Genomic DNA, 25239 nt, shown 5'->3' with positions numbered 1-25239 from the left:
TACTACCATCCTTTTGCACCAGCCTAGATGGCACAAAAAAGCATGAGAATCAAGACAACTGAGTCCTTGATCTTTATCTTCTGTGTTAACTTCAGAGAAATTACTGTGTACCTACAAACAACGTATTCTGTTTGTACAGAAACTAAGTTTCAAATGACACATGGAGGTCTAGATTAGATTTAGATTAGACTGAGTCTATCAAGACATGAAACAAAAGGATTAAAAAACCAAAATATTGTGGGAATGAGTTATGTCACCACCACCAGCATATAAGGATGTATCAAAGTTAGGAAAAACAGCAGTATATTATCTTGGTTTGTTCAACTAGCAACACTGAATTTAGTAATTCTTAGAAACAAAATAACAGTATTAAAATATCTGAAATATGGAAAAGACAATATATGGTGCACAATTGGATTTATTTATGGAGAGTAGTTCTGATAGTGTTTGGCTTCATTATAATGTATGTTGGAGAGAGGGCGTCAACTATATAATCCCGTATAATGCTGCGTCTCTTTGGCAGAAGTATTGGACCTCTAAGCCACATCTACGTTAGCAAGCATATTTGGAAAAGCTACCCTTCTTTCCAAAGAACGCATGGAGACTCTACACACAAAACACACTCTTTCGAAAGGAAATTGAATGAATGCAGTGCTGCCTTCAAAAGTGCTCCTCCAGTCCTGTAAAAGGAAGAGAGCCCTCTTTTGAAAGACTCTTGCAAATGAAGACATATGGGCTGTGGCCACTTTGGCCAAAACTTTGAAATGGCCATGCTAATGGCCAAATCAAAGGATTCTAATGAGGCACTGAAATGAATATTCAGCACCTCATTAGCATGCTGCCAGCTGTGGTGCTTCAAAAATGCCACTTTCAAACGTGCGCGGCTCAGCTACCCAGGGGTCCTTTTCTAAAGGACCCTGCACATTTCAAAATCCCCTTATTCCTCTCAGCCGATAGCGTGAAGCTGAGCTGCGCACGTTTGAAAGCACCGTGGTCAGCAGCATGCAAATGAGGTGCTGAATATTCATTTCAGTGCCTCATTAGTATCCTTCAATTTGGCCATTAACATTGCCATTTCGAAGTTTTTGCCAAGTGTGGCCACAGCCATGGAGTCTACCAGCACCTGGAGAACTATCAAGTGGTAGCCCTTGTATTTTTTGTAGCCGCCAGTGTTCCAGGACAAAGACAGGGATATGTGTCCCATCCAGGGCACTGATGCAATTCAGAAAGCTGACTGTGGAGAAATCTTGGACAACCCTGCGGAGCAGAATGGCATTAATCATGCAGATGACTTGCATGGGAGGGAGGGCATGCACTCTCATGACGGAGTAATGGGGTGTGCCCATCCCTCTCTCCCATGCCTCCTCCTGAGTCCCTCCCCATGCCCCCTCTTGGCTCCCTCTCTGGTGCCTCCTCCCCCATGCCCACAGCTGCCAAGGGTCCCCCTTGCCCAGGAGCCTCCTCCCCACTTCCTGTGGTGGGTGTGTGACCCGAGCATGCCTTATCTCCATGAGGACAGCCCTGGTGGTGGCCTTGCTCACCTCAAACTTGTTCCCCACAGAAGGATAGCTTTCCAGGGAGGCCAGCGTCCACATGGCAACGGTGACCCACTTTTTGAGGGAGAAGGTGGGCTGCATGCTGGTGTCCTGGTGGGGGCAAGCCAGTGGCAGAGCTCCTGGAAGGTCCACTTGCTCACGCAGAAATTCTGGAGCTATGTGGCATAGTCCCAGTCCCCCACCACAAGCCTCTCCCACCAGTCCGAGCTTCTGGCATGGCTCCAGAGGTGCCAGGGTGCTCTGGGATGGCACCAGAGGAATCTCAGGTTGAAAGGCTCTAGGGCCTCAGTGGGGGGGGCTCACCCCCAGGAGAAGGTGGAGAGTGGCAGTGACCACTGTGGCCAGGTGTCTGACCACGGTGCCCAGGAAGGCCAGCTTTAGGGGCAGGAGTTGCTGATGGGGATCCACTGGGCATTGCGCTGGCCTTCTGATCCCTGCACAGGCTCTGCATTGCTTGGAGCAGCTCAGCAGGCCTCAGTGTGTGCAGGGTGAGGGTGTTTGGGAGGGGCCCTTTAAGGGCATGTCAGCCATGCAACCCTGTCCGCAGTGTTTTCTACTCTGTTCTTTTGAAAGAATCTCTGTAGCTGTGTGGAAAGAGTGGTGTAACCTTTCAAAAGAGCAGATCAAAAGCTCAATCTGCTTTCTGTCTTTAGATGCACTCTTTTGAAAGATGATCTTCCAGAAGATATCTCTTTTGAAAGAGTGCTGTAGTATAGTGTTGAGGTCCATGCTACGACAGCGCCACCACTGGGCGGCACGGGCTACCACAGCTTGCCCATGGCTCAGTCTCCTTTAAGGAACCGGCTGGTGGTCGGCCCCAGCTGGGGAGGCTGCCTCTGGCCCAGGCAGGGCGGCACTGGAGGCTTGCCCTTCCCTCAGGGCAAGGCAGCAGTCAGCCTGCAAGTAGTTTGGATGGCCCCAGCCCTTGGGGCAGGGTGGGGCGACAGGTATGTCTGCAGTGGGGGAAGCCCAGCCCTTAGTTCAGGGCGGGGCAGCAGTTACCCAGAGTTTGGGGAAGCCCAGCCCTTAGTTCAGGGCAGGTCAGCAGTTACACAGAGTCGGCTCTCCCCAACATGGGGTTGGCTTTAGCACAGCGAGGGTTTACCCCACCAGGGAGGGGGAGGGGGCTGCAGGCTCTCCACTCCACTGCGACCTGGCCCGGGGCCCTGTGGATCGCTTACACCTGACCGTGGCAGTGGGGATCCAGGCCGCAACACACCGTCATGGGTTCTGGCAAAGCGTTCCCCAGGCCACTTCCTACCTCCACCTCCATCTGGGTAGGGTCCCAGGCAGCCTGGTTGGTGGGTCCCGGCGGGTAGGTCCCCTCAAAGTCGTCTGCCTTTGGGGGCTCCGGCCAGTCCGACATCTCCTTGTCGTTGGGGTAGTCTGGCGGTGGCAGCACAGTGGGTCCAAGGCAGCCGGGGGCCTCTGCACTGCAGGGGTCTGGCCAAACTCCAGACTCGGCCGCTTCTGGGGCCTCTGGGTGGCTAGCCCCGGGCCATCAGTTTGGGCCTGGTGGGCCCTCCAGGGAGGGGGCCCTCCACTGGCGTGAGGGCCCTGGTAGATCTGGGAAGTCCGGGTAGGTCCCCTGGGACATCCGTATCTGTAGCTGCCCAGGTTGGTCTGGGAAGCTGGGGGGTAGCTCTCGCTGACAGGCCGGGCGGCATCAGACTCCCTGCCCCTAGCGCCCAGGAGCCCGAACAGGAGCTTCCTCCCAGCACGGTAGCCCAGCAGTTAATGGGCCCCGAGCCCCACCCTGGCCCTTTTGGCTTTAGGCCCCACCCTCTGAAGAGCAGGGCACCAGTGTTCCGGCTCAAGGCCCACCCACCAGGGCCTCTAAGCAGCCTCCTCCACCTCTGAGTCTGGGGAAGGCCACAGCAGGTCGCTACATATAGATATAGCTCTAGTGATTAAGTCTTTGAATCTTCTTGGACATAGAGTAAACTGAAACAGTAGGTAAATTAATTTGCCCCGAGGGACGTGTATATATATTTGTGTGTGTTGGTTTGTTTGTTTATTGATTATTACAGGTCCCGTTTATAAAGCTATGATCCACAGAATACTTGAAGCATGACACTAAACTGTGAGATTCAACAATTTCAAACAGAAAACAGTTAAGAATACATTTTGAGTATGGGTATTGTGTTAAAATATTAGCTGTAAGACACTATTATTTTACCATTTCAACAGTAAGTTTGCCATTGATAGCCGTAAGCACAGGTTCAGGCACGTGCTGCTTCTGCAACAACCATATGGCACAAAAGAAATTGAAAACTGATGTATGTCCCCAGCCTGGAATTCTTACAGTATGGCAGAATTCCAAATGATGAATAGCTGATACAACGATTTAGCTGCCAGCATAAGGTTTGGGGAGACCATTCCCTCTTAGCTTGAGTTAGTGTATCCTAGAGCTCTGACACATGCCAAACAACCCACACAGTTGGTGAATTGTAACTGATACCCTAGTGCATCGCCTTCCCCTTTCTCTCTTGTGCTGAGCAGACCTTTCAGTAGAAGACTACCTATACACATAGGCTATGTCTACACTACGAAATAATACTGATTTTAAGTCATTTAGTCTGATTTTACCAAGTGTCTGTCCTCACTGTAAATTCCATGAGCTCAATTTATAGTGCACTAAAACCGACATAATAGCAATATCATAATAACACCATAACCTGATGGGTGCAGTGTTCAGTTTGAATTTAAAGTTCCAGATGAAGGGTAGTGAGGAAGCCCCATGTCTTTAAATTGAATTCATTAGCCTGCAGAGATGTTCCGTATGTGCTCCACAATGCCCCACAGTTCTCCGCTCTGGCCTTTTCCATCTCCACTGTTCTCAGGTGTGGAGGAATTAGACAACAAGAAGAACATCTGAGTTTGGCACCTGGAAGCCTGTGGCTGTAGGGTCATGAAAGGCTGGAAAATCTTCTTTCTTTGGTGTTAGTGTGGCTGTGGGGCCTGTGGTTCTGCGTCAACCTCTACTTGCTGCCTTTTTTTTTCTGTACTGCCTGGCACCAGCCACTGTCTCCTTTGCCCCCTCACCCCCCCTTGCATTACATGGCGGCTAGGCTGTGGGTGGAGATCATAGTTTGTATGATAGGATTGGAAACTTTTTTTCAGCTGTTTACATTTTGTGCTGTTCCCCACATTCCCTCCTTGCCCTCCCCAAGAGATGCCACACATTCTGGAATGTTCCTTCACCGACATCACATAGCAGCTAGTCTGTGGGTGGGGATCGTGCTTGAACAAGAACCTTCTTTTCAGCCATTTACATTTTGTCCTGATCCCCACCTCCCCTCTCTTCCCTCTGCCCGGAGGTGCCATGCAATCTGGAACTTTCCTGCACCCAGCTTCATCATGTTGTTTGACCTTGAAACAATAAAAGGACGTGCTGCCCAAGGTATCAGGTTGTTTCCGTGCAGTAAGGGTCCTGTAGCCGGCTGGGGAAAGTCTCCCTTGGCAGATAGGATATTGAGGGGCTGGCTGCTATTCAGGGGTCTTTTATCCATCTGGGGGAAGTCTCCCTCAACAGTCTTGATTTTTTGGGTCTTGGCTGTAGTCAAGGGTCTTTTAGCTATCGGTGGAAGTCTCCCTCGGCGGACCCAATTTTCAGTCAATAGAAGAAAATACTATGTCACAAGACTGGCTGTCCTTTCAGACCAAATTTTTAGTATGGGCTTTATCTAAAGGCTAGGGCACTGGCTACATTTGGGGGTCGATTAGCAGCCTAAGGGAAGTGTTCCTGGGCAGTCATGCTTTTCAGAGCTGGCTACAGTCAGGGGTCTTTTATTTGCCTGGGGGAAATCTCCTTTAGTGGACACAATTTTCAGGGGTCTTACTATAGTCAGGGGTCTTTCATCCACCCAGGGAAAGTCTCCCTGACAGGTCACTATTTTCAGGGCTGGCTGTAGTCAGGAGTCTTTTAGGTACCTGGGGGAAGTCTCCCTCAGCGGACACAATTTTCAGTCAACAGAAGGAAAAACTTTGTCACAAGAGTGGCTGTCCTCTCAGAGCAAAATTTTGTATGGGCATTATCCAAAGACCATTGAAGGCAATGTAGTAGATCTACAATTACCACAGTTCTCCAAGTAATGTTTGTAGTGACCAACCAAGCCATAACTGATGTTATGATACATTGCATTTTCAGTGTTGGGCTTGTGTGTACTGCTTACATGTGGATTTCCAGGTTTTGCAGTGCTTGCAAGGATGAAAATTTTTCTTCTGAGTGTCTCGTTTGTCAGGAGGTCTAAACCTAGATCCAAGCCTGGGCCTGCCGGTAATAGGGACGGATGGTGGGTCCTGCCCCAGAGGGTTGGCAAACAAGCAAAGAGGCCGTAACTGATTCAATGATCCATTGCATTTTCAGTGTAGCGCCCATATCTGTTTAAAAACACATTTCAGTTGCAAATTGAGATCCAGACCTCCCAAGATCCCGTGCTTTTGCATCCCATTTTGAAAAGCTGTCAGTTGGGAAACCTGAATTTTTTTTCTAGTCTTTCTTAAGCACTTTACTTTATTTCCTCCCCTCAATTATAAATAAAAACCACATCTCTTATACAGGCAAGCCAGATTCCACCTGGAAAAGGGGATGTTTGGTTAACATGGCAGGGAAACGTGGGAAATGAAATGTGGGAAGATGTCTTCAGATGCCCACAACAACTTGTGGGGCATCTTTTTCCCACCGAGCACGAGTGAAAATAGCCAGAATGCTATCGGGCTCAGGGAACTGTGGGATAGGTTCCCACAATACAATGCTGGAACAGTCAATTTTGGTGACTTGTGCGGAGCAGCAATAAGTCAGTTTGGCAGGGGCGGGGGCATGTAGGAAGGAGAGGATATTCAAAATCAAATTGGTAAAACACAGAGTTCAGAAATTGATTTTAATAAAATTGATTTTAGTTCATAGTGTAGATGCATCCATAGGCTATGTCTACACTACAGTGACCTGTCAACAGAAGTCACTGTTGGAAGATATCTTCTGACAAAACTTCTGTCAACAGATTGCAGCCACAGCCAAAAGCGGATTGAAAAACTGGTCTTTTCTGTTGAGAGAGCGTGGCTGGACTGCTCAACCGTCTCTTGACAGAATACCCGACCAGAAGCACAGCAGACAGGGCTGCCCAGTGACTTGGAAGCCCAGTCTGTTGACAGAGTGTCCCCAGGAGTGTCCACATGGCTTTTTTGTCAACAAATTCTGTTGTGTAAGGTGTTCTACCTCATGCGGGAAAGGCAGAATGCTGTCAATGGAAGTACCTAGTTTGGTTGACATAGTATTGACAAAACAAAAAAGCAGTCCAGTAGCACTTTAAAGACTAACAAAATAAATTATTAAGTGATGAACTTTTGTGGGACAGACCCACTTCTTCAGATCATACGAAAGCTCATCACCTAATAAATTATTTTGTTAGTCTTTAGAGTGCTACTGGACTGCTTTTATGTTTTCATAGCATATAGACTAGCACGGCTATCTCCCTGTTACTGTTGACAAAACACATTTTGTATGTGGACGCTCCAACAAAATACACCCTCTCCAGAGATACTGAAATTATACAAGTGTTTTGATTGCTATAATTGTCTGAGTAAATACAACAAATGAGTTGCCGGATAAAGTGTGGCTTAAACCGTGAAATACTATTTTTTATATTTTTATTTTAAGATCCATATAAGTTGGATTTAAAATGCATCTCCCCTCTGTGGAGTTATCCAAATACCCTTCTTCCTTCTCCCAGGTTTTTATTTTTGCAGCTTTGCCAAAATAGATATAAAACAACTACATGGGAACTCAAAGTAAATGTGAGTCTGGGAAGGATTAAATAGATGGAGGCTATGAAATGAAGCAGGGATTGGAGGGGCCTGTGGCAGGGTCAGTCTCATTGCTGGGCCCCAGCTCCTCTGTTTGGTCCACTGGCCCACCTTACGAACCCCATTACCCTTGCTGGGGCAGGGGGTGGTCTGGGAGGAACCCAGTCCTCACCCACTCGTTCCGGGTTCCAGCCCTGGGACCCTGGATAGCTGCTACCAGCAAGGGCTGACTCCCTTTGACCTTGCCCCGGCAGCTCTTCTGCCCTGGCCACTTCCCCAGATGATTCCCCCAGTACCTCCTTCCTCTAGTGATAGCTGTGGCAACAAGTCCCCTCTCTTGTTTATCTCCTCCGGCTGACCAGTTCCCCACAGTCTGGTTGAGCTTCAGGTCTCTTGGACTGGGGCAGCCCAGCCCACTGGGTTGTTGAGGCTCCTCTTCTCTTTTGTGGTCTGTGGTGTTCCTCCAAGTCTCTTTCCCTGTCCTCACTCGCCTTCCAAACTCTCTTTAACCATTCTCCCCTTGCCCTGCGTGGAGAAGGGCTTATAAAGCTGGCCCTAACTGATTTAGGGCAACCTACTCCTCAGCTGCCCCCACTTTGATTGTCAGCTCAGTCTCTACCCTGGTTTTACTCCTGCCTTTTCCTCTCCTGACCCCACCCTGCCACAGGGCCAAACAAACTTCAAAAATCTACAAGGAGAACAGGAGACAAAGAGCAGAAAGGTAGATCAATGAAATGTTAAATAGCTCAACCTGGAAAATAATTATCATGGTATGGTGAGAATTTAAGGAGTAGCAATTCAGCACTGCAGTGGGTTGGTTAAACTCCCTTGAAATCAATGCATTTATGCTCATCTATATTCGTGATGAGTTAGCTTCGGAAGTAATTCAGACTTGTTTGGACTAGTTGGCGGATGAACAGAGATGTTACAGAGTTAAGTGTAGGTCCGAAAGGATGGGAGAAATATTAATTTCAGTGAAATACAACAATTGAGAATTCAAATGCTTGCAAATTGTTACACTTTGTTTATCTAAGCCTGCAAGCAGAACAAACAACTGCAACGGGAAGCAAGTCTTGGCCTGTTCTTGAGTTCCTGGTGACATGAGTTTTTCGATCAATATAAACTGTATTGTTTTACTATTCCAATAACAGTGATCTACCTGTGTTTGGAATGTATTGCTTTGCCATAACTAAATCATATTGCAAGTTTCATGGGACATGAGTTTTCCTATTTGCCTGTAAAGTGTAACGTAAACTCATAGGTTACGTCTACACTAGAGAGTTTTGTTGACTAAACTGGGGCTTTGTCGACAAAAGTCACAGGCTGTGTCTATATTAGATCCTAACTTCAAAGAGAGCATGGTAAGTAGGTGTCAGGGGATTATTAATGAAGTGGTGTATATGCCGCACTTTATTAAACTAATTCTCCCCTGTGGCAACTTCGAAGCGGCAAACTTTGAAGTGCTGACTTGTGTGTAGCTGCGGCTAACCCGTGGGTACTTTGAAGTGCCTGGGCTACTTCGAAGTCCCTTTACTCCTCCAAAATTTTGAAGAAAAAAGTCATTAGTTATTCTTCTAATTATGATCTATTTGCACCATGGTTCATTTTAAAAGGGAAAATCTTGGTATTACACATACTATTTTAATATGTGATCTTGTCTCAAGACTCTTACATTGCTATATTCATTCTCCCACATAGTTACTGGGAACATTTATTTTTTTCCTGTGTGTGACTCTCAATATTTAATCCCATATAACAGTCGGCGCTTTATCAGCGACTTCAATGGGAGCACAAATAGATGTTGTAGTCATGACTGGGCATTGGGAAAGGCCTAAAACTCAGTTGCTGATTAACTAGTGACCATGGACAAACTGGTAAACATTGATGATAAAGGGATAATCATTAAATAAGAACTATAATATTTTCCAGCTATGAGAATATTACACTTAAAAGATATTTTCTTAGTTCCTTCATTTTATAGGCAAGATTTACATCAAAGCCTAAATCTTGTACAGATCTATATTCATCAGCAAATATGATAAGTATCAGAGGGGTAAATGTGTTAATCTGTATCCGCAAAAACAACGAGAAGTCCTGTGACAGATTTTTTGGAGCATAAACTTTCATAGGCAAAGACCCACTTCGTCAGAGTCAGGCACTATCAGCAGAGATGTCTGCTATCTTGGTGATCTCTGAGTTTAGCACAAATGCTTTATCACAGATGGCATATGCTTCACAAACTTGGTCATCCAAATGTTGCTGGGGTCATAGTATAACAATGTACAAACATTCCAAAACAACAGATAAGTAAAGATCTGAAAACAATTCCATTTTCATTTGATTCAGGGTGTAAAGAAACATTCACAATTTAATACAGCCAAGCTCAGCATGACACAAAATAAGGCAAAGATGTATAAATTAAAAATAAGCATATTAACTCTTAAGTTCCTCTCTTTTCTATCTTACTATCAAATACCTGATTAAAATATTTGTGAGTAATATTCCATGAGGCAGTTATCAGCTGTCAACTAAATTTCTGATAATTTTGAGTGGGAAAGAATTTATAACGAGTCCATTAAATCATTTTGGAGCCCTTTATTACTTACATTGATGTCTTCCAAATCTAAGTTATTTAGAACGACATTGTTCCTCTTCCAGATGATAGGAGGTCTCACGGTGCCCTGAATGGCACAACTTAGGACAACACTTTGCCCTACTGTTGCTGTTGTGACACTTATTTTCTGATCATCTGGAAGACTCAGTTGAACAATTTCTGAAAAAGATATATTGTTCAGAAGGTTAATTGGCATGCAGTTTCCACACCCTGGTAATTTAAGGAGTCTAATTTGAATCAAAAGGAAAAGAACTTTTAAAATAACTCTTGGAAGTTTAAACTGTTCCAAATAAAGGTCAGCATGACATTTCAATTACATTGACTGACAAGTATCACCCAGCCAGAACAGAAGCATTTAACATGAAATACATTTCAGAGATAAGGTTATGATAAATATGGTAGACTGAATCCAAAGCTAGAAATACAAAGTTTATTAACTGAGAAGCCAGCATCTACAATTGAACCAAAACCAGATAACTTTATTCACTAATATATCATTTTAATAGCAAATGAGACATGTTCATTTCCTTCTAAATCAGAACATAAATGAAGCTGAATGAATAAAATATCCTGATATATTTGGGAACACATGAGAGAGAAAATAAAATGTGTTTGGATAATTTAAGATAAGGCTCTGAAACAGGAGATTTGTAAAGTGAGCTTTGTTTCCTTAATATCTCATTCACCTTTGCTTAGAACCAGTTTAATTCAAGAAAATAAGGTTATGGAAGGAAACTGATGAAGCTGATTTACATAGATTTATTGATAAGGGCAGAAGAATGGGTATACATATTTTGTATATGTATTTAAGAAAAATCACAATATAGTATTTTGCTGAGACTACACCAAAAATCCTGATCAGATTCCATTTGCAAATATTTACTCTTATTGCATATGTGGTATACAATATGGATAAAATCCAAGTTTAAACCAGATGTAAAAACAGAATACTAAAAGAAATCAGGACTGTGTCAGAAAGCCTATCCCAAAAATAGGATTTTCCTAAAAAAGACTTTTCCTAACTAATCTAAAGTTTTCCAGGGAAATGAGGACAATGGGTAACAATATATATTAAGATTCTTCAAATTAAGAAAAGAAAAGAAAATTTGGCAGTGCATGTCTGTCACTGAAGTTGTAAAGAAAGCCAAAACAGTGAACCAATAGAAGCCACCAGTTAAGCACCGGAAACCACAGTGGCTGTGGCCACACTAGCAAGTAAATTCAAAAGTGATTTCAAAATGAGGGGTGATTTTGAAATAAACAGCAGAGCAACTACACACAAATCGCTCATTTCAAAATCAACATCGGGATAAAAAGGCGGTAGTTTCAAAAGCATTGTTCCACTCATGTCTTGGGAACAACACCCCATTTTGACATCAATTTTGAAAGGAAATGTGTGTAGTCGCTCCCCTGGCCACCATTTCAAAATCACAAGTCCTCTATGGAGCCAGACCCTCCCTGGAGCGCATAGATGCCCTGGCCAACAGCCAGGGATCTATAGCTGTCAGCTCCAGCTGCCTTAATGCTGCAGGGACATGGAATCACCATGCAGGAAGCTAAGAGTGTGCTGGCAGCCACAGGAGCATGAACTCTCAGCTGCACACTCTACGGCACCCCCGAATGGCAGAAAGGTATCCAGCTAGAGCCATGGCCAGCAAACAAGACCCCCAGTAGCCCCAGGGATCCCAAAGCACCAGGTGGCAGGGCTCTGAGGAGGAGGGGTGCCCTGTGGCTGGAGGCTGAGGACCATGACCTGCTGGCCATCTGGGGGGATGATGACATCCTGCTGAGGATGGAGGGGCGGAAGCGGAATGCAAACACCTTCACCCTGGCTGCAAGGGGCCACCCTCTTGACCCCTGACCAGGTGCAGTCAAAAGTCAAGGAGCTGCGCCAGGGGTATGCAAAGGTGAGGAACTTAGCCAGGCGGTCGGGGCAGCGCCTGCCACCTGCTCCTAGTCAGATGACCTACACCAGCTCCTTGGCCCCAGGGAGGCCAGACCTCTGGAGAAGACCCTTGACACGGCTGAGCTGGAGGGGCAGGGTTAGGATCCGGAGCTGGCACCCTTCGCAGTACCACTGACCCCAGGCTCAGTGCTGACAGTTGATGACAGGGACAGTGACAGTGAGGGCAGGAGTGAGGGGACCCTATACATTGCTGAACCATTGGAGGGCACAAGCCAGGCCACCTCTGCCCAGGGCCTCCCCCGCATCCCTCAAGGCACCCTCAGGTAGGAATGGGCATGGGGCACCCTGGGCGTGTGGGGGAGTGGTTTCCGATGCTGCCAGCATGGGTCCGGGCACATGGCCAGCGGCAATGGACCAGAGACCCTGGAGATGGCTGTGGTCACCATCAGGGAGGGGCCCACATGGTCAGGGGGTTCCTGCAAAGGGCCATGGACAGCCACAGGGGCATATGCCTGGGGAGGGTGGGGGGCAAACCAGACCCGCCAAGGGCCCAGTGTGGATGGACCCCACATTGGGTGGGCCACCCCAGGGCCTGCCCCCACAGGCAGGGAGGGACAGCGTGCTGCCATCTCCCTTTATGTCTTCACAGCCTCAACATCCGTGGGCCATTCCAGCCCCCTTGACATGCCAGGGAGTCCTGCAGCAGCCGGTGAGGGGGAAGGAGCAATGCCCCTCCCCAGGACCAGGCACTGTGCCAGGTGGGCCCACCGCTGCAGCCAGGCCAATGACTTAGTGGCAGCCCACACAGTTATGTGGTGGCAGCAAAACCGCCTGCTCTGGAAATGGATCTCCATGGAATGGGCAGCCTGAGACAAGGTCTTGGGGTAACTCAACATGGTAACCCAGGCCATCACCAAAAACCTGGCCCAGCGGCCTGCTCCATGGATGGCCTTTCCCGCAGCCCCCACCCCTGCCCCCTTACCCCTGTCCCCCCTGCTGCCCCTGCCTCTGCCTCTCCCAATGCCCCTCCTGCCCCCCGCACCCTCACTGCCCTGCTCCTACCCAGCATGTACGCGGCTGAGAGGGAAGAGCCCACATAGTGGCTCTAGGCGGGTGCGCTTGTCCTGGCCATGGCTCCACTGCCCACCCCCCAATGAGTCTGAGGCCATCACACCCCCAGCACACTCCTACCTACCTGTACTCCCAGTGCCAACCCAGCCCACTGGAGGCCCCAGACATGGGGCAGTCATGGCTCCAGGGACTGCTGTGGCTCCTGTTCCCCCACCACTACAGACAAGTGAAGCCCCCCACTCCCCTCTTGTAAATAGCTGGGAGGCATTTTGGGGTTTGAAAAATCAACAGTTAACTTTATTAGACAATGTCCATGTCATGCATTGGGTGGGGTTGGTGAGAGACGTGCATGTGGGTGGGGATGCAAGGGGGATTGCGCAGGACGGGCCAGGGCCGGGTCATGGGGGTCCCTCATTGAAGGCCTTTTGGAAGGCCTTCTGCATATGCACCCCATTCCAGTGCACCTGGTTGGTCATACTACAGTACAGCCTCAGCCACCCCGTGCGGCACAAAGAGCTCGTGCCTGCTCTCCACAAAATTGCGGAGAGCACAGCACGTGCCGCCACCTAAAGAGCACCTTTAGATGTCCGAATGCCCACTCCGCTGTGTTCCTGGCTTGGTTAAGCCAGGTGTTGTAGCAGTCCTGGCTCTCATTTGTGTGGCCAGTGTAGGGGCACGTTAGCAGGCCTGGAGGGGGTAGGCCGCATCGGTGACAATGCATGGGGACACGGTTGTGTCCCCCACCAGGAGCCATCCTGTACCCGAGCCAGGAGTTCCTTAGGATGAAGGCATTGTGGGCCCTGCCCGGCCAGTGCATGCCTGTAAACTGTACTTGGGCATCTACAAGGGCTTGGAGGATGATGGCATGGTAGCCCTTCCAATTTATGTACCATCTGCAGCTGTGCGGTGGGGCCTGGATGGCGATGTGGGTGCTGTCCAATGCACAGATACAGCTGGGGAATCCCAGCTGCTGAAAACAGGCCATGGTGGCATCCATGTCTCCCAGGTGGATGAGCAGGAGCAGGAGGATCCCGTTGATGGTGTTGATGACCTGCACGGGGTGGAGGGCATGGGGGCCTGTGAGCATGTGGCAGCATGCAGGAGGATCCCCTTCCTGGGACCCCCTCCCTGGAACCCCCTCTCTGGGCCCCTCCATGGGTGCAAGACCCTCGTTGTCTTATCTCTAGAAGGACCAGCCTGGTGGTTACTTTCTCTACTCCGAATCTGTGGGCAACCGAGTGGTTGATGCCCAGGGTGGCCAGCTTCCACACGGCAATGGTCACCCTTTTCTCCAGGGGGAGTGCAGTCTGTATGCAGGTGTCCTAGTGGTGAAGTGCTGTGCCAACCACTGGCACAGCTCCATGAAGGTGACCCGGGTCATCCGAAAATTATGGAGCCACCACTCTTTGTCCCATTCCTCCAGGACAATGTTGTCGAACCATTCCCTGATGCGGTGGTACTGCCAGAGGTGATGGAGGGCCCGCGGAAGGGAGAGCTCCAGATGCACTGTGGAGGAAGCCTGCAGGAGGCCAGCCATGTGGCGGGTGGCATGGAGCCTGAAGAGGCATGCTGCCAGAATGGCCATCAGGTGGACCATGATGTCCAGGATGTCCCCTCCATGAAGTGCTGCGTGTCCATGCTGGGGGGCGGTGTTGGGGCTAAGCAAGGCTCTGCCGGTGCTGAACTGGAGGTCACTTGCTGCAAGCAGCCTGAGTCTCAGCATGTGCATTGGCAGGATGTGTTGGGGAGGGGCCCATGAAGGGGGCAGCTGGCCCGTGCTCCAGTAAGGGCTTGCCAGTTATTTGACCCTTCCCTCGCCATTTCCTGCCCTGTTATTTCAAAAGGAGGCTCTGGGCTGTGTAGCCACTCCCTTTTGAAAGGCTGGGGTGGGGGTGGGGCGTCTCTGATGCTGTGGATCACAATGTCAATCCGTGTTTTGTGTGTAGTCACTTCATTTCGAAGCGACTCACTTTAAAGTTATGGATCAGGAATACCCTTTTGGATGTCACTTGCTAGTGTGGCCACAGCCAGTGTGTTGACATGCTAAACCAGCTTTTCCATCCATAGCCTCTTCTGCTACCATAAAGAATAGGTTCTTCATTTCAATTTACTCAGCTAGTTCAGTTAAATGCCTAGTTCATTTAAAGTTAAGAAACTGATTGGGAGTTGAAAAAGGCAGGAAATTTGTTACCTTCTATTAATCCAAGAGGAACATTTAGAAATTACTAAAATATGCAAGGTCCACTATCTTGAAAGACAAGGTGACCAGGAATAAAATCAATTATATTTGCAAACACACACAACCTGTTTTTGTTCTTTTTAATTAACCTCCAGTTATCATCCAAATATAATTTGCCATGAAGTGTGAATAAAAATAAATAAAGCATCTAGGCCTGGTCTACACTAGGAGATGAGTTCAAAATAAGGCCCCTTATTTAGAAATAACCAGCAGAACATGCACTCCACCATAACCATTATTTCAAAACTGGCACTCCTTTTTTTCCATATGGAGTAATACTTATTTTGAAACAGTTATATCAAAATAGCAATAGCCGACATGGGCAATTGCTGTTCACTTGAAATAACTGGCCTTCAGAGGCCCCTCACAGCTGCAGTCCTGACCACTCTGGCCACATCTCCAGTGCTCCACTCCTCCTCCCACAAAGGGAGAAGGGCTTGGTGCATGTTGCTAGCCATGGTGGTTCTGTGTGGGACACCACCACGTGAAGCCAGCCTGAGCAACCCCAGAGCACCCTCTGACCCCTGATGGCTGCCAACACTCCTGCAGTTCCCATGGCAGCCACTTTCCAGGGATGCCTGAATCTCACTGAGGTCTGGTGGGAGGAGACCAACTTCCAGGATATCAGCACCAAGAAGCGCAACATGGATGTCTGTGGCTGGATCACCACCAGTCTGGATGACATGGGGTACTCAGGATGCTTAAACAGTGCCAGCTCAAGATCAAGCAGCTGTTGCAGGCCTACCAAAGGCCAATGAGCAGAGTGGATGCTCTGGGGCAGCACCACACACATGCCATTACTATGAGCAGCTCAACGTCATCCTGGGAGGCAGGGCAGTTGCCTTTTCCACCATTATCATCGAGTCTGGCCAGGATGCTCTGGGCATCAGTCAGCTGGAGGGCAGGTTGGTGGATGACAAAGATGAAGAGGAGGCCAGCCAGGTGACCATAACTGCCAATCAAAATCTGCTCCTGGCCCTGAAGCTGCTCCCCCTCCGCCCCCAGACATATCCCAGGCTTCCTCACCCCATGTACACAGGGAGGAAACCTCAGGTGAGTTCTATAATTTTTCACATCCACAAGCAGGGGTAGGCGACAGGGCATGACAGGCTGCATGCTTCCCTCTTGACTCAGTCAGCCTGGGGGGGGCGGGTCATGTAACAGCTCATCCCCACATTTACACATGGAGTGCCAATTAGAGCACTCAAGTCCCTTATGCTTTCACAAAGTGACTCTTTGGTCCTTCACATGGGCCTTGATAGGGGCCTGCCCCATTTTGGCATCTGTGGTTTGAAACCATCCCATAACAAGCCACCACTGAGTAGTCTTGGGTCATGGAATCACACACCAATGTGGATCATGGCCCAGGGTCATGCCTGCACTCAGGCAGCATTATCTCCTAATCAAGTGTGGTGATGTAGAGGTAACTGGTCTCATGCGTGGGAACCCACTGGGGAGAGGACGAGGAGGGGAACTTACTAGCTTCCCTCTAGCAAGTGGCATCTGCCCTTCACACACACCTTATCCATTCCCCCACCACTCAGGACCACCCAAGGGGAAGGAATTGACACTGCAAAAGCCAAGTCCAGCACTTGTGGGACATAGAAGGACACTGTGCCTCCCTGTGCCCTCTTCCCACTTGCAGACTTCTGCCCTGGCTGCCAACCTTCCATGCTTATCCTGTCCTGGGCCCTGAGTGTTATAATGCTCTCCTGGGATGTTTGTGGGCTGCTGACAAGAGTGTTCTGTCTAGGCAACATATGTCCTTGCCCAAAGCACATTACCACTGTCTGAACTGAGGTCTGTGGTGTTGGCTTAGAGATCAGGGCTGGGCTTCATACACAGTGTCACCTTTCTTAACATTAGGGCCAGTTGCAACCTTGGTGTGTCCCCCACCATCTACTCAGGTATGAGGGAGTGTGCAGCTGCTCACATTCCTCAGACAGACATTCAGTCTCAACCCCACTCCCTGGCAGGAATGCTTCCCCCTTGCGCTCACATGTATTGTGGAGCACACAACAGGCCACCACCATAAAGGGGACCAGGTGCTCACCAAGGACAATGCAGGTGAGCAGATTCCTGACCTTCTCTTCAAATGGCAAAGTGCACGTTCCACCACCATGAGGCACCTGCTGTGCATGGTGCTGATGAGTTCCTTTCTGGGACCTAGGCAGCCTATCTAGGGCTTCATAAGCCAGGGAAGCAAGGGGTAGGCTGCATTACCCAGGATAATGATGGGAATGCCTGAGTCCTGGAAGATTCAGGCATCATGTGCATGTCCAGGCTATGTGACATTAATGTCAGTGAAGCATCCTTTGTGATCCATGAGAGTCTGTAGCACCATGGAAAAGTACCCCTTCCTTCTGATGTAGTTCATAGCCTGGTGGTTGGGAAGCAGGATGGGGATACATATGCCATTTATTTCCTCCCCCACAAAGTGAGGGCAGCCCATGATGTTGAAACTATCCAAAATGGTGTCCACATTTCCCAGAGTGATGATCCTCTATAGCAGCAAGTGTTTGACATTCTTGGCCACCTGCAAGCCCATGAACTTAGCTGTAGATTTCCCCTTGCTGAAATGTTTGCGGACAAAGCAGTAGCAGTTTGGCATGACTAGCTTTGAAAGGGTGATGGCCATGCACTTCTGCATGGGGACAGCAGGTCTCATGTGTACTCTGTTGCCCAAAGGGTTGGGACAAGCAATGTGCAAAGCTCCAGGAAGGTGGCCTGCCACATCTGGAAGTTCTTCAAGCACTGCTGATGGTCCCAATCCCTGGCAGGATGATTTAATCCCACTAGTCCTAGCTCATCTCATGTCTCCAGAAGCAGCATTCCATGGCATCCAGGGGATTAGGTGGCATGATCAGCAGCAGGCGCCTAGGACCTGGGTGAGCAGGGCCTGCGAACCATGCTGAGGTTCATCTTGCTGGAGCATCATGTGGGTATCTTGGTGGTACTACACCACATTGCTGCATCCGCAATGGCAAACAGAGCACAGGACGGCTTATGTTCACTGTCTACCTTTAACATCCTGTGTGTACAGAGGAAGTGGCAGAGTGTCTTGTGAGATATGGCCATGGTCAGAAGTTCCTGGAAGCATGCAATGTAGCTTGCCTGATCCAGTAGCCACATGAAGTATCTGCCTTCCTTCCTAGTGCCCTCACCAGGGTTCTTCTAGGGGCTCTAAGTGCAGGGCAGGTTCCACTCAGTGTTGAAGCACTGTCTTGGAATAGTTCTGATGTATTTCAATGCTTCCCTGTAGTGCGGAAACACTGTTTCAGATTAGCTATTTTGGGAGTTAACTCAATTTTAGTTATTTCAGAATGGTTTCCTAGTGTAGACATAGCCCAGTAAATAAGAAATGCATATAATGTTATATAAAATATAAACTTTTAGAACCTGAATCAATGTGTACTATGATATATATAATTACTTAATTCAGTATGTAGATACAGCGTCGCCTCTTGGTTTAAAAGAAGAGAAAAACAAATTTAGTGTGAAGGCAATGTTCAGCTGCAAATCAACACATTTTAATATTTACCAGCCAGTAAGAAACAACTGGTCTTTAGGAATATAATTAAAAAGTACAAATGCAAAACAAGATTAAGATAAATAATTCAAATAATTTCCTGCTTGCTGCTTTAAATTATAATCAAAATAGTTGATTTATTTGTTTTGATTTGAATTAATTTATGCTGACCTAAGAGACACAATATAATATGGCATTTCTAACTGACGTCTGGCACAATCACCCTCTCATTAGAATATTTATTTTCACACCTGAAGAGTTTCTGTGCTCAGAAAATGATGGTGAAGGAATCTGTTGCAATTTCACTAGCGACAAATCTATTATGTTTTTGTTTTCCTTCTCTCTGTAAATGAAATCATTGTTTATTGATTAGGCTTGCACTGCTAATGAAGGTAGGAATGTTCTCACTTATAACTTTTGGAAGAACTTTATTATCCATTATCTATTGGACACAATACGATTTAAAATTATTTTCTTTAAAAACCGGAACTAAATTAATAACTCTCAGATTACTGCAGTAAGTGAAAGGGTTCCTTTAATTTCTTATGAAACTCATAACAGTAACTGTAAAGAGTACATTTTACATTCATGAAACTCCTTCAAATCCAAAAGAGATCAAAACACTTTACAGAGTGCATACATAAATCAATGCCTCCACCGAACAACCTATCTCTGTGATGGAACATGGCAGCTGTCATAGAATGTGGCAATAATACAAGAATTAATGTGCATGTAGTATTCTAAAGGAAACAGTAGTGGGAACAGAGCGAGGTGAGAGTTTAGGAAGGAATGATATGTTCTAATGACCTATTTGCAAAAACATACCAACCTAAGTGCAAAACCAACAGAATCCAAGACTGGAGTATCTCAGTAATTCAATTGCAGAAGGTTAGAAAAAATGAGTAAAGGGAGAAGAGCTACAGTATATCTTGCTCTGTAAGGAAGACAGAATTACTGAAACATTTACAATTAAAAGATTTAAATATTGGAATAAATAAACACACAGATATCGTTGAGGTACAGGGAGGCAATTTTTCATTAATTGGTTAGCAATTGAAACACAAAATGAACAATAAATCTGGCTTAATTAATACACACTTTTTAAAAGAGGGAGGTTAGAAATACAGTGTTAACACCCTAAGCTGAGGAATTGGAGCCAAGGATACCTGAGTTCTAATTCAAATTCTGACACATATTGTTTCTATTGTTATTGGCAAGTCGATCACCATGTCAATTTGTATAATAGAAGAAACAATGACTTTATTATCTTCCAGCTTTAGCACATGGATTAATTAATTTATATTGGTAAAGTATTTTCATAAGGATACTTGTTATTTAAGTGCAAAATTAAGGATATAGAGGAAACACTAGAGTGAAGCTGCTAGTTCAAAGAAGATTGCAAGGAATACATGGACTCTTTGTGAAACTTCAGCCCTGTGTCTACACGTGCCCCTTCCTTTCAAAAGGGGCATGTTAATGAGGGGGTTCGAAAGATGCTCATGAGGCACTGCAATGAATATGCAGTGCCACATTAACATAATGATGGCCATGGTGATTCGAAAGTGCGGCTTTTCTAATCGTGCGCCACTTGTGGAGATGGGACCTTCCAAAACGACCCCCACAGTTTTCAAAAGCCCTTCTTCCAATTACCAGATAGGAAGAAGGGCTTTCGAAAACTGGGGGGGGTCATTTCGGTAGGTCCCGTCTCCACGGGCGGCATGCGATTTGAAAAGCCACATTTTTGAATCGCCGTGGTTGCCATTATGTTAATAAGGCACTGCATATTGATTGCAGTGCCTCATTAGCATCTTTTGAACCTGCTCATTAACATGCCCCTTTTGAAAGGAAGGGGCATGTGTAGACCCGGCTCAAGAGGCAATATATTAGTGAATTAAAGGAAGTTGTTACAGTATGTCAGATCCGTATTTTTATCACACACAATCCACGATACAAGGAACATCCACACTAATTCAGCTAGTGAAACCTCCAGGAAATTCACTTCTCTTGTGGTGCTTACAATATCTAAATGTGTAATACTTAAAAATCAAATGCCCAACTAAATTATGACCACTTTTGGACTTTCCAATGTTTTGTTTTCTATTGGTCTTATTTTCACAAGTGATAACCTTGCACAAGTCTCACTAATATTTATGAGAGCTGTGCACATCCAATACCTAAGAAAAATTAAACTCCATGGCAGTGATGAACAAACAACATTCATGCCACACTTCTTACTAAAAATCAAAAAAAATTGCACTGCAACAGAATCATCTACAAAAGAAATGTTTAATACCACTATTACACTTAACATGGACTAGTTCTGCCACTGCAATTTTCATTATCATCTTTATACTTAGTGTGGTGAACACCTTGGGGATATTACAAATATATTTAGTTATCCAAGAAAAAATAAGAGTTCTAAAACTTGTCTATTATACTTACACGTGAGGAAGGGAATTATGCTTGCTACATTTTCCTACTGGAATTATAAGAGCTGGTTACTATCCATTTTATAAATTGCTCCACTAAAGTACTCCACTACCAATGTTTAAATATTGTATCATTTTATTCATTTAACTTTAATGCCAAGTGCCTACAGCTTGGAAATGGCCCCTTTATAATTCTAAATAAATAAAAAGTTTATAATAACAACATTTTAAAATATTAGAACCAAACCGATAAAAATGTTTCATCCAGCTGTATTTTTGTTGTTGTATATTTTAGAGTTTGCAATCTAGCTAAGGACAGATTTGGTAATTTAAACAGACCAGCCTGCTGTAAACAACACACTTAATGTGTGACCCAGTAAATGCTGATTATGTTACAAAAGCATGCTTTTTAATAACTGCATCACATCACATGGAACCAGGAGGATTTTCTCTGCCAGAAGCAGAGCCAATAAACCTAAATCTGTACAGTGTAGAGACTACTTACACCAAACAATGCCATTTTTCAAGTTTCTTCCTTTTCAGTGGTGGTATATAGATCCAATAGTATCCTCTGTACACATATATAACTTCTTTGTTACAGTAAGAGAAGTTAAAAATAACACAAACAGTCTGAACTTTCTCCAGACTGAATTTTAAACATACAAATATAGCCCACTTAGAATGGGTTTCTACCTTCTGTCAAAATTTCCCTGACAACAAACTGGGTCCCATCATCCAAATTATCAGGGAATTGGTATATCACAGGCACGGCCCTACCAAATTCATGTTTCATTTTGATCATTTTCATGGCAACAGGGCTGTTATTTACACCAAAGTAAAATGAGCCCATATAACATGATACCATTCTGATTAGGTAACATTTTACATCCACTTTCATCCGGTGTTAATGTCTGGAAAAGGAGCAAAACAATGGAATATCAACCCAAAAGCAACACTGTCCAACTGAGCATCTCAGTCCTGTGGTGAAGGGACCAAGTCTACGTCATAAAGTAAAATTTAAGGCAGTTAGCTCAACTTTACAATGTAACTGTAAAATTAGGCTGATGTTAGGGAGTGCTAAGGTCAATATTATTCTGCCTACAAAGTGAGTCAGCGTACTGCTAAATTTGAATTTAAAAGTTTGGATTAATGCTAGTGAGGAAATGGCAATTTACTTCAAATTCATTGGCCTCCAAAGGTGTCCCACCTGTACTCCACAATGCCCCATGGTTGTCCACTCTGGCCGCTTCCATCTCTGCTGCTCTCTAGGTGCACAGGAAGTAGTTAACAGGAAGCCTACAAATTTGAATTGAGCACCAAGAAGCCCAGGGGACTAAAATGGGCAGCTGGGCCGATTTTGAATTAATTTTTTTATTACCAGTGCAGTTTAGTATCTACCCATGAAAAAATAGCCTTCACATCAGGTGATGGCTTCTTCCTGCAAAGGATATGATAGAGAAGCCTAGATTTTTTTTTTCAGAGCTGGCATTGGCCCCTGCCCCATCACACCACATGGTGGTTAGGCTGTCAGGGTCATGAAAGATTGAGAATCTTCTTTTCTGTGGTTCACATTTGTACAGGGGCAGCTCTCCCTCCTCACATAGGCACCAAGCAGTCAGGGTCTATCCCCCACTCAACCACTTCACATGGCTAGCACCTGACCCAATAAAGGCACAAGCCTGCAGTGCAGTGCTGCCAGACAGCACCAGCATATCCTGGTTTGTGTGTGGTGAAGGTTCCAAAGGTGGAAAAGATTTTTGGGGGCTGTCGGTCACTGGGGGAGGGAGGAGTCTCCCACTCACAGCAAAGATTTCAGTGGTTGGCTGACACAGGGGGAATTGTCCCCCCTGCGGCAAAGATTTCCTGGCACTGGCTGTCACCAGGGGCAAATCTCCTCCACGTGGCAATGATTTTCTGGGGCTGGCTGTCACTGGAGGAGGGTATCCCCCCGCACCAAGGATTTTGGGGGCTGGATGTCTTCACTATGCTTTTGGTGGGGCAGCACACGCTGGGGGGTGGTGCTGGTAGAAAACCAAGGAGGGGACCTTGTCAACAGGTCCCTCAACTACACCCCACTGCCAGAGAAAACCCTGGAGGGAGCTGTTCCCTGAAGGGACCATCTGAACTGGTCCCTCAACTGCAGCCCGAGCCTAGATCATAAGTGCGAGGGACCAGTCCCTGCACTCAGTGTTATTCGGGATTGGCCTCCCCATCAGAGAAAGCCTCTGAAGGGACCATGTCAACTGACCCTTGTAACTACAGCTCCAACATGATTGTATGTGTGGAGCTAGCCCCCCTCACTCAACCATATTTGGGGATGGTCCCCTCACCAAAGAAAGCCCCCAAAAGAACCATGTCAACTGGTCCTTCAGCATCCACCCAACCCTATACCATGAACCTCTGAACCAAGGCAAACTGTGGAAATTTGGCTCCATTTCAAGAAAGCACTTTTTGTTTTCAGCTAACTGAATTGTTTCCATTATTATTTGCAAGATGTGTCATACCATACATACTGTGCTTTTAAGGGGGAAAAGTATCTGAGACCAGTTGAGATGGCACAGTCACCTGGGTGAGCCCAGGGCACAGAGTCACTCCGGCATGTGGGATGCCTGTCCCCTGCCTGCCATGCTAGTTGGCTTATCACATCGAAGTCGTACAACTCTGGTCAGGCAGGGGTGGTTTCAAGTTAGGGCAAAGTACCCGAGGGACCAGTTGACATGACATAATCACCTGGGTGGTTCCAGGGCACAGAGTCTTTCTGACATGTGTGAATGATGGTCCCCTGCCTGCCATGCTAGTTGGCTGATCAGGCAAATGTCATACCTAAAAAGGATAATAATAATGAGAAGGTGTTCTTTCAACAGGGGGAAAGCCCATGAGCAACCAGTTTACATGGCTCAGTCACCTTCTGAAGTCAGACTATTTGGTTTTCTTTCACCTGTGATTCTCTACTTTTAATTCTTTTCTTCTGAAAAAATGGATATTTGCTTTTCATGAAAGGGGAATAAGGGCAATGCAATGTGGGAAGGTGACATCACATACACACAACCACTTGCAGGATATTTTTATCCCATAGTGCACCAGTGAAAAAACCCAGAATGCTACAGCGCTGAGGGAACTGTGGGACAGTTGCTCACAATGCACTACTGCAACAGTTGATGATTGGTGATTCAGTGTGGCTGCACTAAGTTGACTCTTTGGGGACTTTGTGGGGAGGTGAGGATACTCAAATTAGAATTTATAAAACCCAATGTTATAAAATTGAATGTAAGAAAATCAAATTTATCTTATTGTGTAGATGTAGCCCAAGACTCCAGGTGAAAGCACAGTTTGTGTCCATTCAAAATCCATAATCTCATGTTGACGATACCAAACGTGAGTCATTGCTAAATTAGACAGTGTTCTTCTGTGGGCACTGTCACCATGAATTGGACTAAGAACAGCAATTCATTTCACTTAGCCCATTGAAGAGCTTTCAGCTCATAGGCCAAGTCTGCATTACAGGGATCTTTTGAAAGATGGTCTTCCAGAAGATCTTCTTTCGAAAGAACACATCCACATACAAAAAAGTGGATTAAAAGAGCACTCTGCTTTTTTGAAAGAGAGTGTCCACACAGCCCCTGCACTTTTGAAAAAATAGGACAGGGATCAAGAAATCTGGCACTATGTGACCCACTCTTTCAAACAAAGTTCCCCTGGATTATCTACACAAGGTTTTTTTTCCCGAAAGAATCTCTTGGGAAAAGACACTCTTCCTCATTTGGGAAAGGAAGAGGGCCTCTGGAAGAAGTGTCGCATTCTTTCAAAAGAATTCAAAAGACAGCATTTTGCGTGTGGACACTCCACTGGTTCTTTGGAAGAGGGCCTGAGTTTCTGAAAGGACTTACAAATGTAAATGTGGCCATAATGACTTAAAGCAACTACTGACCTAGAACCAGTGTCCTAGTGGACGAAAAGTGGAGCCCAACATATAAAGTTTGATCACCTGTGGTCTACAGCTTTTCATTTTGAGGAAATGAAATGGAGGTTCTGAGAGTTGTAATGTTGCAAGTTGTATTTTGGTTGCTGGAATAGCCTAATCCAAAATAAT

General features: G+C 46.3%; 1 protein-coding gene across 2 annotated transcripts in view; it reads right to left on the bottom strand.

The window, feature by feature from the left end:
- The window catches only part of FSTL5 (follistatin like 5), a 655002-nt gene that overhangs the window by 192525 nt on the left and 437238 nt on the right, over nucleotides 1-25239 (bottom strand). For both annotated transcript variants that reach the window (XM_074991879.1, XM_074991878.1), the window contains exon 6: nucleotides 9968-10134. In XM_074991879.1, the coding sequence (XP_074847980.1) occupies nucleotides 9968-10134 (167 nt within the window). The remainder of the gene's footprint in view (nucleotides 1-9967; nucleotides 10135-25239) is intronic.

This window comes from Carettochelys insculpta, chromosome 4, assembly GCF_033958435.1.
Source record: "Carettochelys insculpta isolate YL-2023 chromosome 4, ASM3395843v1, whole genome shotgun sequence".
In the NCBI taxonomy this organism is placed as follows: domain Eukaryota; kingdom Metazoa; phylum Chordata; order Testudines; family Carettochelyidae; genus Carettochelys; species Carettochelys insculpta.
Note: the sequence above shows the minus strand (reverse complement) of the source record. Positions and strands in the feature narration are given on the sequence as shown.